The 16,833-nt window shown below is 38.7% G+C and overlaps 1 protein-coding gene across 6 annotated transcripts in view; it reads left to right on the top strand.

Moving 5' to 3' along the window:
- The window catches only part of LOC136855628 (hexosaminidase D-like), a 54,708-nt gene that overhangs the window by 13,272 nt on the left and 24,603 nt on the right, over window positions 1-16,833 (top strand). For all 6 annotated transcript variants that reach the window (XM_067132782.1, XM_067132778.1, XM_067132780.1 and 3 more), the window contains exons 5-10: window positions 4,887-5,051; window positions 5,465-5,648; window positions 9,366-9,437; window positions 12,376-12,571; window positions 14,925-15,089; window positions 15,294-15,404. In XM_067132782.1, coding sequence (XP_066988883.1) covers window positions 4,887-5,051; window positions 5,465-5,648; window positions 9,366-9,437; window positions 12,376-12,571; window positions 14,925-15,089; window positions 15,294-15,404 — 893 coding nt within the window. The remainder of the gene's footprint in view (window positions 1-4,886; window positions 5,052-5,464; window positions 5,649-9,365; window positions 9,438-12,375; window positions 12,572-14,924; window positions 15,090-15,293; window positions 15,405-16,833) is intronic.

Here is a 16,833-nt window from a genome sequence, read left to right as displayed (position 1 = left end):
CTTTGCTGACTACATGGAAGCAACCACTGCCTGGTGTTCCATGGATCCCCAGTGCACTGGTAACGGTCCTGGGAATTCACCTTCCCGGGCCAGTAAGGTTCCACGGTCTGTGGACCCAGTTCTGTTTGCCAGCACGGCATAGCTAGAGTTAGTGAGTAGAGAGCAGGCAGGCAGTTGCTCACCACCTTCTCATTCTCTGATTAGAGCAGTGCAAGAGTCCTGGAATGGTGATGCCGGCCTACCGACGGCCCGCTCACCTGGGCAAAGCAAGAGGAGGTCCCCCACCCAGTCTTCTTCTACTGTAGAGGCTTCAGCTTTTAAGAAGACTGTAGCACGTCCCCAGGACAGCCCCCGTTCACGTTTATGTGATCAGGACCGCTCTCCCTGACCTGTACAGCTGTTGTCACTGTGGGTTGAGGACTGCCCATGGCCTTACTCACCTCTTACGACTTTGGCCTCCAGCTGACTGGGCAAGGGTGCTAGGGATCTCAAAACCGTCCCCTCCTCTTTGGGGTTTGCTGGGAGCTGGAGGCTAGGGTTCGTTAGACAATCAATCAGGTGCAATCTACATCTGACGAGGAGGATGGGATTACAGTCTGAGTGAGAGCTCACAAGATTAGGGGCATTGGTCCGTCCCTCGCATCCTGGAAGAACCTGTTGGTTCTACAGGTTTTTGGGTGGGAGTGTGGTCTCGACAAACCACATTCACATTCTTCTACCTTCGGGATGTTGACCACAGGTCCTTGGACACATTTTCCTTGGGTCCTGTGGTGGCAGCTCAACAAGTTGTGCAGCTCACCTGTCTCCCCTAGAGGGACAAGTAGCATCTTGCCTAAGGTGAACGGTAAGGGATGGAAAATGTGTGAATAACTGGCCTCTTCCCTTCTCTCTTTTTGCCTTTCTTGGAAGGCAGAGAGGCAGGTAGCAAGCCGTCACATGCTGGATGGGCATGTCATGCAGGAGAGTCTAGATAACTGTGTATCTTCTCTATAATCTATAGTAGATTGTTAGATGCAAGTCCTCCCTCACTCCCTATAGCAAGGGGAGAGAGGGGTTGACAATAAAACAAACCTGTTGGTTTTAGTTAGCCTTTTAGTGTCTGACATTATGGGTTCATCCAAGCCTTTTTTGAAAGTAATTACATAAACTCATGCCCAGAAGTCTGGCATTGAACATCCCTTATGGTCAGCATGCCAGTGGCACGGAACTCCTTCCTCAGCTCTTCAAGGCCAGGAAGAGATTCCCAGGTGGATAGACCTTACTGTCAGTTCAGCGATTTGCCCAGACTCCACCCTCCAATGAGTAAGTCGCCTATGTAAAGACCGAAGGTTTGTATTTGTGTAGGAACAAATAGCAAATTTTTAAAGTCATTTGTATTTTTCCCAACATACAAACCTGAAAGTCTTTACATTTATGGCCCACCTCAGCCACCCCTCATTCTGGTACCTGGGCCAAAAGGCAAAGTGGAGTGGAGTGTAGACCAACGAGTGGGCGGTGCATCCCAGCTAACGACCTTGTTTGAAAGCTAAACAGCCGTTCCACCTCACGTGAGCAAGCTAAATCATATGTAAAGACCTTCAGCTTTGTATGTTAGGAAAAATACAAATTTCTGTAAAAATTTGGGCCCACCTGATCATTTCAATATCTACATTTTTTTCTAGATGTTATAAGGCAGCCTAAAACCATTATTGTACAAAAGTCTATTGGTTAGGAACTATGATTTTGAATGGTTATGCTACTGCATTTTTGTTTTTTTATAGTGATCTGCACTATCGGCACTCTTGGACTACAGACATATTCATTAATATGTCTGAAGTCTCATAGAGCTCATCAGGGTTGTTTGTTACCTTTCATTAAGGGAAGAGTCCAGTTCTTTCTTTCGGGAATCTATCAATCCTGGAGGCTTGTTCCTCCTATTTTGGGCCCCTCTTCAGCAGTGTTGGTACGGAGATCATTTGGCTCCTCATGAGTTAAATGGTCTTGAGGATGCTGTGGTTTCTTTTTCTCTTAGGAATCAGTGTTGAATGTGTTTTGGAGGTATTGTGAAAGATCAGTGATCCATTTAAGCAATTTTGGGGAGTAAATCAAACAATTGCTAGGTAACCTAAATTTATTTTTGAATTTATTTTTTATACAAGCAATCCACAACCAGCACAGGGTACCTCTGTAGTCCTGTAGACAATGATTTACTAGATCAGTCTCTACCTAACCACATACTAACCTGCAATCAGTGCAGAGGACACTTTCCTAAATGTTATAAACAAGTTGATGATGATCAGCTTCCTATACACCTTTTTCCTTTAACTTGGAGATACACATAAAAAAATAGAGTATATACAATTATGCCAAAAACTAAAAAATCCTCCAGTACATGTAAGTCAAACAAATCACTCCTGGAATTTTTACTCAATTGAGCTTTTCCACAAGAAGAACTTGGTATATGTTTGTAGAAATAGCTCCACATATGCTCTCAAAAGTTCATCCAACATACAAATGAGATGAGGTAAGTCTTTTTTTTTTTTGAACTGGTTACCTTAGAACATTACAGTAGGGAAATTTGACTCATAAATCAACTTTATTTTACATTGTAGTACACTATTTCCACACAACGGCAGAAATTAAATAACCTCACATAAAAACAATTCCAGGGTTCTAGGACAATTTCGTTCTGGACTGTTGCGTACTGGGCAGTTGCGTACCTGGACTTTTGTGTACCCGGACATTTGTGTACCTGTATTTTTGCAACGTAAATATACCTTTATCCATACTGAATATTGCTTGAATATATATACATATATTTTTTTATGCAGTGCATATTTTTCATACCTTAAAAAATTTTAAATTTTTACTTTATTTGCTAATAGTAATTCTATTTATACTTTTATCCGTGCTGAATACCAAAAGACATGCCGTAAATATAGTCATCAATATTCTATTATTTTATTTGCATGGTTTGTACATTTTAAAAACTTATATTTCATTTTACTGTATACTTTTTTAAAACATATGAACATGTAGTGATGTTTCTTCTAAAAACATAAACAGATTAAGATGTACTTTTTAATGATTTAAAATAATCACTTTTAATCATATATCTAAAAGGTATGCATATTATAAGCTACCCCTCGTAAGAATGACAATTTGTTTTCGGGATTATATTGATTAATCAATGACTTGAGGCGTATATGGACATTTTTATTTCTTGGTTGAACGGGAACTCCTCTTTGATAGTCTGGTTTCTTTTTCTTTGCCATAGCTGCTTCTTTCTTTAAAGCATCAACTAATTTCTAGATGGAAGGGTGATGACATGTTATAGTATTTTGAATTGCATTATGCCACCCTTCTAAACTGTTATTGGACCTTGACAAGTCGTTAACTGTTCAGTCATGAACATTCCATGATACAATGGAGAACGTTGGTTGAATCCTATGTCCACTCCGACCCCTTGCTTGCCCTATGTATGTAACTTCAAAATAGGAGATGAATTCTGCCGTTGGGTCACCGTCGTCACTTAATTCTAAGGAGCCTTCTTATCATATCTGCTACTGGCAAAAATGCTAGTAGAGGGAAACATCTTAACTTTGAATTAAACCCCTGATCTTCGTGATACCGCTGTCTTAATCCAAGGTCACATATCTTAAAAATTGATTTTGACAAATGGGAAAGCCAGAAGGTAATTGTTGCATTAGGAAATATTTCTGCAATACTCTTGACACCAGTTCAAAATCTGTTAGTAATTATTGTAACAATAATTGTGATTTAAATTCTTCAGGTATGTAAATGTCCGGTTACGCAAATGTCTAGGTACGCAAAAGTCCAGATACGCAATTGCCTGGACGCAATTGTCCAGTATGCAATTGTCGTACCACCAATTCACAGTACAGTATATGAACTACATCTTTATTATACTTGGATTGCCTTCAAACAAATGAGATTCTTTAGCAGGTTTCCAGAACACCCACACAACCATTGTAGTTCATAAGACCAAGTAATTTTTATGCCAGCATACTAACTGACTTGCCCAAATCCAGAGAGCTCCACTCAAACACCACCTCACAAGGGCCAGACCTCTCCATGACTGTTCCTGCGGATAAAGGTTCATGATTAATATAAGGGCTGTGGACAGTGGCTAACAATAATATTAAAAATCAAATTGATGAATATATTTAGTGATAAATTACAAAACCAACAAGGATAGTTTTCCATAGATGTTGACCATCTTTTAACACTGTTTTCTTATGTCACTTACGTCTATCTTATCAGTACTGTCAAAACCAATCTGATATCTAGCTAACTGTTCTAAAATACCCCTACTAACTATTGGACTACTTTCACTAAATCCATGGAACTCTTCAGCCTCTGTACTTAATTCTGCAAGAACTGATTGTTAGATCATATGTTGAAAGAGATCATTCATATTCATAGATACCAGTATCACTGGTTTGAAACCACTTTGTGTACAATCTCCATTTATCTCCAGTTTTCTCACTCTAATCGTAGCTTCATTATATCATACCAATAACTTATTATGAGTCAGCATTGCTGCATAGATAAATTTCTACTTCTTTTCTCCTTATCAGAGACATGAAAACTTGAAGAAAATATTGATTGGCTATACTCACTTCAGATGTACATAAGTTAGCTTACAGTTTTTTGTGGGTGTTTCCGTAGAATGTTTAAACCTGTTTACTGATATGTTTTGAATGCCAATTGCTGTGGTTGTAAGCATAATGTCCCCAATTCTTGCCCTTACAGGGAAAGAGAAGTTATTCAAGTATCACAAAGCCTTGAATTGGTCGAATTTTCATCCAAATTTACCCATATAAGTACAGTAAATTATAACATTCAGTGCTTTATAGCTAATAAAAAAAACCTTTTTATTACAGTTTGTCTTGAAACATGATGAGCACCGAATGCTTAGAGAAGTTGATCTGTATCCTAATGCCTTGTGTCCAACACATCCTGACAGCTTCTCATTAGTGGCAACTCTCATAGAACAGATGATGGAACTTCACCAGAATGACAGTTATCTTCACATTGGTGCTGATGAGGTTTGTGTATAGTGTAGTTTAAACATTTAACATTTATTCAGATATTCTGATAATATCAGTTATTGTTTGTGTGTTTGGTAATGATTATTTGATTTCAGGGCTTTTTTTTGTAAATCATTAGTCTGTCTGATTGTGAAGTCAATGTAATTTTCACCGGAATTATATGCTGTCTTGACAAATACCTTTAAAGTTGATTAACTTAGGTTAATCTCAGTTGGTTACAAGAAGGGCAGATTTATAGGTATCTGAAGATGTAAAATTTCTCCGTAATAACTGTATGAATTTAATGTTTTTTTTTTTTTGCGGGATTATGGGGCATAAGCTTCACACAGTACAGCAATTAATGTACCAAATTTCATTGTCCCACTGGTAGTTGTATTAAGAGAAAAAATGTGTGATCTTTGATGTTTCAGGTGTGGCATCTTGGAAGGTGTCCGAGATGCCAAGATTTTATTGACTCACAAAAGATGTCAACCAGTGACTTATTCCTAACGTGGCTTTTAAAAGTCACAAGGTGGATAAAGAAGGAGTACCCTGGACTTAGTTTGATCATGTGGGATGACATGATTAGAAGCATTCCATTGGAAAAGCTCAAAAGTAAGTGTTTTAATATATGGTTCTCCTCTTGGGTTATTTTAAATTTCTTTTGATGTTAAACCAATGCATTTTGTAATCTTGACCTTGCTAGATGTAAATTGCCATAATGTTCATTTTTGTATACAGGTGGTGAATTGCTAAAGATGCACCAGTTCTCTTAAGTAAGATGAAAATTGCAATCTTTATTTTGTTAGATATGAAATTTGTAGGACTTGAACTTTTTACATAGTATTATCATCATTCTTGTATGTACATTAGGTTTTCCTTAGGGCTTGGCATTTTATTAGTTTTCTCCACTTTCCTTTTGAACTTTCTGCCTGAATTGTCATTTGGGCTTGGCATTTTATTAGTTTTCTCCACTTTCCTTTTGAACTTTCTGCCTGAATTGTCATTTGGTTCAGATCCATAGCTATGACCTTTCGGTATGACTTAGGGTCTGCAGTGGAACAAGGGCCATAGGGTCTGCAGTGGAACAAGGGCCATAAAGTAGTGAATTTAGACATAATTGCCTTCAGGACCAGATATTATATGAATTAATATTAGGAAGGGTGCGATAATTGTTGGAACCTCACATCCAAGGTGAGGACATGGCTAGCCAAAATGATGGGCTGAAAGATCAAAAATCCTTAGCATTGAGTTACAGCACAAGGAAAAATCCTAGTAGAGTGCTTGGTTACATGGCCACCTTAGAGATAGTAGAGAACAGTGACAAAAAAATCAAGTGTCTTGGAGGGACTAAATGCTAGAGCCCTAGAGCCAATACATGAAATCTGTGGCCAAGACAGAATTTTCTTGATTAGGTGAATGCTGGAGCAGTCAGTTGGTAGAAGGATGAAAATATGTCATTCCCTGAAGACAGGCTTGGAGAACTCTTTCAGGTTACAGATGAACACCACCTGATCCATGGAAGGCAGTGCATGAAGAGCAAATAGGGAACCATAAAGAAAGAAAGATTAAATGTCAAGAGTGAGTCCAGTTGCCATTCTAGAAGCTATGGAAGGCCAACCTAGGACCAGGTACATCTTGAGTATGAAACCTCATGAAGGGCAAGGAGGTCACTGATACAAGTAAAGCAGCCAAAATTGATCTCAAGGAGTTAACTGAATATGTCGCTGAGTCTCCTCCCAGGAAAGTGACCATCACCATTGAAAAACTTGCGGCATCTGCAGAAGGATCAGTCTTACATAGCAAGATGTCATAACAACAGAGGCGTGAAAGTGACATGGAACCTTTCTGTAGATATGATAATCCCCACTGCCAACACAGAGTAAATCCTGTCCCATCCCTTCTGGACTTTTGGAATGAAGACAAACGTAGTGCCATTGACCACAACTTCCTGATAAGGCAGTCAATATGTGGATGAACCCATTCTGGCCCAGACCTTATGAACTTGGTACTTACCAGGTAAACTTTCCACTACAAATTCTAGGTGACCATAAGCATGTGGGCACCTAGAGACCTTGCAGCTTGGTCTGGTGATCATCCTTCAACAGATATGACAGAGAGAGGGTTGTGCATCAAGGATTCCAATGGATGAAGGAATAGAGACAGTTTCTCAGCTGGATGCCATCTGAAAGCATAGGGAGCGAAGTTGTAAGCAATGCAGAGGAGATCTGTGTACACCTGTCAAGGTTCAGTTGAAAGGCAGGGCTGATGAAGGGGTTAGTCCACAGCCTGAAGAGGGATCCAAACCTCCCAAGGCTGAGCCAGTGCTCAGTTGCAGCACACTTAGAAAAACTGATGATGGCAGTGGGTCTGACTTAACCAAAACTGTAGGCCTTGGCATTGTCAGAGGGATAGAGGAGCTTGCAGGTGACACTGTAGATCATCCCCTAAGAAGCATCCAGTGAGCGACTAGATAAGGAAACAAAACTGTAGATGAAGTACCCAGGATGCCACTGGGCAGATGAAAGGCTAAAAGCAAGTGGCAGGAGCTAGAATAAGCATTGGTTCCTGAGGGAATCCCAGAAACCAAGGGCATCAGAATGCCAAAAACAAATGGTGGGAATGGGGAAAAGCATCAGCTACTCAGGAACTGCTGAACGAAGTTGAGCAGTGGGGCAGTAAACTATGTTGAGAGTGGGGAGAGTAGACCCAAGGCTGTGAAAGTGGGTTCGGAAGGCTTAAACTGAGAACTGCTCATGATAACAGCAATAAGCAAGCCGAATGGAATGCCCAGCTGAAGACACTGAAGCAGTCAGGAATGAGGGGAACTTGGCCCACAGCAACTGCAAATGGCAGGACCTGAGCACAAACAGAGATGACTGCCTGCAATGTAAGTGGAGGGTTGGATAAATATCCAAAAGCACATACCAGACCAACAGTGCATACTATGTGGGTCCAAGGAGAAGTGGTACGCCAAGCATGAACAGCGGTGGTCAGACTGGAAACACATTGCATAGGTGCTGAAGAGGCTGAAGCCATGTGAGTGGCAGCATTGCAGGAGGCACTGAGACTACTTGTGAGTGCCAAATCCAAGATAACAACTGCAACAAATCTTCAAGAAAGCAGAAGGCCTGTGGAATGGAGCATGGCACAGCAGCACACTGAGGAAACAATGGAAAAAATCCCTGCCATGCCACCAGGGAAGACCACTAATCACAGTTAAGCCATTAATGTCTTGAACATCAACAGACATCCACAGGATGAGAGCTCTGAGCAGAGATGGTGCGTAACTTACCTGGTGTAGTGAATGCTGATGGGAAAGGAACAAAGGTCAGGAATAGGTGCAAGGAATGGACAAACCACCTAAAGATACTCAGTGTCTGGTACACACAGCCCAAGAGAAAAGTCAGCTTGTCTTCTGAGAAGGAAGACCATCATTGTGAACAGTCAATCCTTTTGAAGGGAAAACAAAAAGGAGTCTTTCCCACAAAAACAAAGTAGTGGCCAGACCCACTCCCAGGCAGCTCAAACACATTAGGCAAAAAGATAGTGGAACTAAAAAAAAAAAACTAACAAAAGCCTTTAAATTAATGATTATACAAAATTTTGGTGTGGAGGTACCAAAAAGATTCTGTATGTTTTATAAATATTTATTCAAACATTTGAATACAGTGCATGCTATGTATATGGGCAGTGACATGGTAACTGACTCAGAAATACTGTGCAAAACACAATAAGCAAAAGCATAAACAGAAAAGTGAAGTAAACAAGAAAAATAATGGTGGCACTGAATTACACTTAAGTTAGGTAAAAAGCAAGAAGAAATAGACAAGTAGAATTACAGTAAGTTATAAGTTTCCTGCTTAGGGAAGCTCAGTGTAACAAACAATATTCCAGAGCACATCACTTGAGAATATTGTGCAAGAAAATCAGTGAAAATATCACGGGGCACAGCAAATCAGAGCAACACAAGTGGACACGATAATGTGATGGTGACTTGATTCATATCAAGAATTCCACAACTAAAAGTACTGCTTGCAGCAATGAGCAGGAGGCAAGACATGATGAAAAAATCTGGAGAGGAATGCAGCATGTACTCACTGAAGGAAGGTGCATAGTACAGTGAAAAGCATCGATAAAAAGTTCAGTAAAAGGAAGTCGGTGGAGCCGTTCTTTTTGGAACTTTTTGCTTCGTGTACCTGGATGTGGCCCTCACAGCAAAAGGCAATTTTAGGATGAAGTGGTTTATGATAACACCTTAATATCCATTAGAATTAAAAAAATATATATAAATCTTGAAGATCTGTATTGTTGACTTTACAATTTTTTCAGGTGGTAGACTAGGAGATGTTGTTGAACCTATGATTTGGCAGTATCATGCAAGGAAGTTTGACCTCCCAGAAGGTAAGGTCATCTTAATATGCTTTTATATGAAAGTACAGTGCAGTTTACTCTGTGTATGCATTTATAATGTACTGTGAATTTCACTGTGTACATACTTATTCCATGCCCTGTGCTGTTTTGTTAAAAATTTGGGTTACAATAGTTTATGAAGATATATATGTAAGACTTAATAACAAAGATTGCTATACTTTATGTGAAAAGTAGTCATAAAACTACGTGTATTTACAAAATCATATCATGAAATAAGAATGATACTGTATAAATTGTATATAGTAAGGGAATCAGGCACATTTTGATGCACACAGATTCCTTTATATATATAGTAAATCCCTTGATTATCCAAGTTTACCTTATCTGAAGCTCAACATTATCCTGAGACAACTGGACCCCAGGGACCAAAGATATATTTTATTTATAAATTGCAAAAAATTGGCAAAAATGCCTTCCAATGGCTGGCAACACTATGCAAGTCTAAGGTAATGTTGGTAACACTGCTTACACTCATAAACAGACTAAGGAAGGGGTTTTGGGGGTTGGGAGGCCAGGAAAAGTTTCCGGGGAGAAGGAGGGTCGGAAGGCTGGGTGCAATGGGAGGGGAGTGATAGTAATGCTGTTTAAAGGAATAAGAGTGACAAGAATTGGTTGTTGCAGAAGGTGGGTGGCCAGGGAAGGAGTTTCATGGGGTGTTGGGGTGGGGGGGGGATGCAGTGTGGAATGGATGGCAAGGGCTAAGCAGGCGTTGGACTTCATGTTTGAGCTTCTTTTGTATTATGTTTTTTAATGTTTATACTTTTTTCCACATATTAAAGATATTACAGTGCTCTACTGTAACTTTAAGTGCAATAAACAATGCAGAGAGAGAGAGAGAGAGAACACAACTGATACTGCACTAAGAAACACCCTCCTGTACATGCGTACAGCCTATAACATGTTTGTTATTTCATAAGTTGTTGAGAGGTATTGCTGTACTGTACTGTACAGGAATCATGTGCAGTGCAAAAGGGAGAGAGAGAGAGAGAGAGAGAGAGAGAGAGAGAGAGAGAGAGAGAGAGAGAGAGAGAGAGAGAGAGAGAGAGAGAGCGCAACTGATACATCAGTAAGGAACACAGTTTCATATGTTCATAGAGCCTATATTAATTATTTCTTGGTATTTTTTCATACAATAATTTATCACTGCATAAAATGAAGAATAATTATGAAAAATCATGAAAAACCAATAAAAATGAAAAGGGAAAAGAGGGAGAGAGAGAGGTAGGCAAGCACTCACATTTTCTGTACGCTTTTAGATAATTGGCAGAAACGTATACTCAAGTCGCTGTGATTTTTTTTGGCTTTTTAATAGCTAATGGACGTAACATCATAAACATCTTTTTCTAATTGGCTACATCTAGAAAGTACCAATGCACTAGGTAACAAAGTATTTTCCCTCTTTGCAAGAGGGGAAGGAGGTGTAGGGGACTAGTGAATAAAGTTTTTAAAAAGAAATTATATTTATATATATATATATATATATATATATATATATATATATATATATATATATATATATATATATATATATATATATATATATATATATATATATATATATAGGCTAATATATATAAAATAGAGAGAGAGAGAGAGAGAGAGAGAGAGAGAGAGAGAGAGAGAGAGAGAGAGAGAGAGAGAGAGAAATACATATGAACATTAAAAATATTGTAATATTTGTATCATTTATGTACAAAAATAGGAATAATACAGTACAAATTTGTCATGGCAATTTTTTACTTGAAAGCATGAAAACTTACAAATTACTTCAAAAGTTAAACAAACACTTTTGCAGAGGTATCATATCATCTATAAAAGTATGTAACTTTGTGAATGGGTATCACATCTTGTACAAAAGTAAACTTTACTGTAAATTGCCTTTGGATCCCTCATGTACAAAAATAAAATACAAATTTTTATACTGATTTTATGCTTAAATGCATGAAAACTTGTACAGTAAATTGCTGTACTCCAAAAATTCAACAAACACTTTCTGTAGGGGAATCACACCTTTGAAAGGAGCTGTAACTTTGCGAATGGGTATCACATCTTGTAAAGTAAACTAACTGTACGTGTTGTAATTACCTCTGTATCATATTTGTGCATGTACAGAAATGAAAATAATGCAATTTTCATACATATTTTACACAAAAGAATGAAAACTTATAAATTACTTTAAAAATTAAACAAAACACCTCTTCAGCATTTCTCAAGGATTTCTCAATTGTTATGTGTCTGTGAAAAAATCCCCTGTGCCAGTTAGTTAGGTCCCAAAGAAAAGTTCACGCGTCTGTGAATTCACGCAACTCGAATCGCATAAGTTCAAGGTATTACTGTATATAATATATATATACAGAGTATATATATGTGTGTGTATATATATATATATATCTATATATTGGTATGTCTTTATTATTGAAGGATGAACAACACTCATGAATGATGAATTTTTGTTAGGATATGTGCTATGCCACAGCCACACATGTTCATGTTTTGATAGGGGAATGCTTAATGAAGTAAATGCATAGAGAATTAGTAGTATTTTAATAGTGATGTTCATTTCAGAAACCATGTAATTTGTTCTGAAAAGTCAGTAATCCTACAGTAGGAGGCTGTCAGAAAATAAACTTTGTTTAATAAATTATATTATGATAATGTTCCCCTTTTCATTCTTAATTATTCATTCATGAGAAGGTTAGTTTACCCAAGATTATAAGAAGCATTATGGTGATGTCAGCATGTTGTTATGAGTTTCAAGACACACTGAAAACAATACAGTCAGTCTGTGTTTTATCTAATAAAATGGAAGCGTCCATATATGTGAATACATGAAAAAGAATGTCTTTCAGTTAAATTACTTCTTGTTGTCATACATAAACTAACCATTATTTTTTTATATTTTGATAAGGAATGTTCGAACGATATGCCGCTGTTTTCAATGGTCTGTGGATTGCCAGTGCATTCAAGGGGGCAACTGGAAGTACACAGTTTTTACCACCAATTCAGCACCATGTCAACAATCAGATGATGTGGCTTGCAACAATAGCAGAACACAAGCATCAGTTCAAAAAGCTCAAAGGAATAACTTTTACTGGATGGCAAAGGTTTGTAATGATCATGATTGCTGTTCAGTGGTGTCTTATCTTTGGTATAGAAGAGCATACCTTGCAAAGTTGGTTCACTTGTGTTTACATATAACTTTTTCTTATGAGTTGCATAGTTACTTGGTGTTTTGTTTCATAGGAAACCTGTTACTTTACTGTCCATTTCTTTTGTCACGGAAAAATTCCCGGGCAAAAATTTCTGAAGGGAGATTAGCTTGTAGGGAAGTACTGCACCTTCATGGCAAATCCATTGGTTCTTGGCCAGTGATGTACACTACTTTTCTGAGTGTCTTGGCATTAGAGATCTTCATATAAACAGATGAATGAGGTGGAAATAATGCCTAGGTATGTGCTATAAAAGTACCACATGATCGCTGACATCCAAAGATCTTCAAGGTGGTGGTGTGACAGATGCCTGTTCACAACCAGTCTCAGGAACAACCTGCACACTCATTTTTGCAAACCCTGTTGATATTGCAGCTTGGCTACAGCCTGGAAATTCACCCCTCCCTCTTTTTAAGATGGGAAGGTTTTAGGAAACAAGGACATCTACAGTATATAAGTGCCTAGCTGCTCTGTGGCAGGGGAAAGATTTTAGGAAACAAGGACATCTATATAAGTGCCTAGCTGCTCTCTGCCAGAGTCAGGAGTGGTTTTAAGACACTCTTTCCCAGGTAGGCATGTCCAAGAAGACCTATCAAAAAAATCCATTATCAATCTTGTTTTATATTTGCCTTGAATTGGAGATTCTAGAGCATGATGCTTGACTTCTGCCAAAGCATAGAAACCCTACAAACATCTCTGCCAGCAGTGGAACTTTTTATGTCATCTTTCTCACATTTTCTACCAAAAAATTTTTGCATGTCAAGCAAATCAAACTTTTTGCAGGAGACAGGAGAGCCATAGGTCTTCCTGTTCTCTGCTGACATAATTAAGAAGACCCAATCAGGAATTGCCCAAATGCTGGGAATCTCCTAGCCGTGATTTGTGATGCAGACAGGAAGAGTCCGGATGTGCTCTTCTCAAAGTCATTGGCTGTGTAAAGATAGTTGCCTTCACAGAGCCAGAGATAATGATAATGTGGTAAATGGCAAAATTAAGTCTAATGCCCATAGACCAGAACTTTATCAATTCACGTCTTTAAAATGTAACCCAAAAGTATTTGTTTTCGCATCAGCATTACGGAAATGTGAGCTGTGTTGTTAGTCCTATAAGCATTCCAAGAATGTGTGATGGGTCAGTGGTAATTTTGAGTGACATGACCATAATGACGTATGTCAGCAATCAGGGGTGAACAGTGTCCTTTCACCTTTGTCAGTTGGCAAGGCTGCTGCACTAGTGGGTGGTTTGCCGTGCTGTTGAGCTCAGCCAGGTTTATCCCAGGCAGGAGGAATGTGGTGGCAGATCACCACAGAGATGGAGTGGTCCCTTTACTCTTGTGTGATGGAAAGGCTGTTTGAGATTTGTGGAACACTGATGATTGACTTGTTCACCACAGAAAGCTCTCCCATACCATATCTTTGGGTTTTGATGGAAGACTGTGTTCTGGCTCTTAGAGGGTTGGGATGTCTCTAGTTCTTATTTGTCTGTGAGTTTATGGCAAAAACTCAGAACCTGTCAGTCTCCAAAGAGAGACATGAGAGTTTCTGGATCTCCTCCGTCTTAGATATTGTTTGTTGTAACCTGGATGAGATGCTTCTATGCCTGGTCCAATCTGTAAGGTGCTATCTAAAAAGCACGTGACCTTGTAGGTCAGAGTGGTTGCGACTATGAAGAGATAGTATTTAGGAATATCCTCTCTTTCTGGTTTAATGAGGTGATCAAACAAGCTTGTGATTCCTCAAGTGAAGGTAACAGCAGTATTCAGTAATTTGGGCAAGAGCTCACAAAGACAGTGGCTTGAGAACTTCCCTGGCACTTTATCAAGTATTTTGACCAGACCATTGAATTAAAATTCTTGGCTGTCTTAATTGTTTTTTTGAATTTAATTCTCATTTTAATGTCAACTTATGAACACTATTTAAAAATTAGCCATTTGTCACCCTCATCATTATTAATGGTTTTCATTTTTGTCAGATTTTGCCTTTTTAGTGTGTGTCTGAAGCCTTTTGTACATTAGTTCATATTTGGTCCAGGTATTCATCTGTGCCTTATCTCCATGAACAGTGCCTTCCTAATGCGTATCTGACATCTTGCTACTTTCTTGTATGCCTCTTCTGTAAGTACTGTAATTTGACTTCTCCCCATCTCATCATGTCCTTAAACCATCCGGGTCTTTGGCATCTCAATATATATTTCAGTAGAATCTCCTTAATAATTTGCATTAAGAACTATTTGTGTATTTGTTTTTCAGATATGACCATTATGCTGTGCTGTGTGAACTTCTGCCTGTTTCCGTTCCGTCATTATGCCTGTGTATGAGGGTGATAATGGAAGAATCGTTTACTGAAGCTGACCATCAGTATGTTTCCCAAAAGCTAGGCTTTTCAAGTTTGATTAATGTGTCACCTTTTCCTAGGTATGCTTAATTTGGTGTTAATTTCTTTTCAGTTGAATTAGTAAAATTTTGAAGTGTTAGGTGCAAAATAAACAATTTGATGCCCATAGGTTTAGTTTTCATGTGTAATCATGAAGTTACTGTAGAATAACTGCTACATGAAAATTGATACAGCTGCGGTGTTGTGAAACTTATTTTTATTTTGAGAATTATTTATTTTTTCAGACCACAGATGATTGAACAAGGTATGAATTTCCCAGGGCACAAAATATACATTGGTGTGCAAATGTGGTCCAATTTCGTATGCAAATATCACGCAATCAGCAACTCTGAAGGGTAAGTAATAGTATAATACCTTTAGATTATGATATTCAGTAGTCATGTTTGAGTTTTCTAGTCCTTTCTCATGGGTATGAACTGTTATAGTATAAGTAAAGTGAAATGTTATACAGTACAAATGACATACTGAGGTGTCATTTGTAGTTGCCTTAAAAAAAGTAATAAGCAAAAATAAAAAATTCATTACCATATTTGTAAGATGTGTTAATAAAAATATAATACAGTACTTTCATGTGTAAATGTTGGGGAATGTACTCATTTCCAAGAATCTATAGTGTATTCATGCCTTGGAAAAAACAATTGCCCACTTGGCTATGATGGGTCTATTCCAGCTCTAATAAATATATCTGAAAACGACAGGTATATGTATGTATGAGAGGCAATAGACTTTTATTCTTCTTGTGGTCAGGTCGGCAACACGACCTCCTTGTGATTATGGTGACACGGGTTTGTTTCCTGCTACAGAACATCGCAACCACTTCAATTTCTTGCACTTGGATCTTGAAGCTTTGCAGTGTGACAAACGTATCCAAAAAAGCGCGAAGAATTTGAGAAGTTAAGACGGTATTTTGGCGATTACAACTTATATTTATATATATATATATACACTGGCGGTCCCTGGGTTATGTCAGGTTCGGGTTACATCATTCTGGACTTACTGCGCTTGCCTCATGGCTCCGTTAACCCTGATTTTTCAGCGCTGTAAGTGGATTTACGGTGCCGTTACTTGGAGTTACGGTGCCATGAGTGTTATAATTATGATTATAATTATGATGCTGTGAGTTGCGGTGATTTTCAGCTTATGGTGTGCCGCCGGAGATGGAACCCCTGCTGTAAACCGGGGGCTGCCTGTCTATATATACAGGCAGTCCCTGGTTATTGGCAGCCTCGGTTATCTGCGATGCGGTTTTACAGTGCTTGTCTAGCGACAATGATAACTGGATTTTCGGCACTGGTATGCTCTGATCTCTGGTTATTGGCGCAGATCCCTGGTCATCAGCACCGATTCCTGGTTATTGGTGCTGATCCCCAATTAATAGCAATGCCAAGCCCCGGTTATCGGCGCCGATAACCAGATATCAGCACTGATAAACTGGGATTGGCATTGTTATCGCCTGTTTTCAGTTATCAGTGATTTTTGGTTATTGTCACGTTGTTGGGAACGGAACCCTGACGATAACCAGGGCAGGCAGTCCCCAGTTTACGACGGTTCTGGCTTACGACGTTCCGAGGTTACGACGCTTTTCAAATATATTCATCAGAAATTATTTCCTGGCTTACGACGCATTTTCCGGGGTTACGACGCGTCGTACGCCAATCCGACGGAAGAAATATGGACCCAAAACGGCAGAATAATCATAATTTGAAGGTTTTTTGATGTAAAACTCAATAATAATGCAGTTTACATCGTTTTCAATGCACCCAG

The sequence above is a fragment of the Macrobrachium rosenbergii genome, chromosome 32 (genome assembly GCF_040412425.1).
Source record: "Macrobrachium rosenbergii isolate ZJJX-2024 chromosome 32, ASM4041242v1, whole genome shotgun sequence".
NCBI classification, from domain to species: domain Eukaryota; kingdom Metazoa; phylum Arthropoda; class Malacostraca; order Decapoda; family Palaemonidae; genus Macrobrachium; species Macrobrachium rosenbergii.
This window is presented reverse-complemented; position numbering and strand designations above follow the sequence as displayed.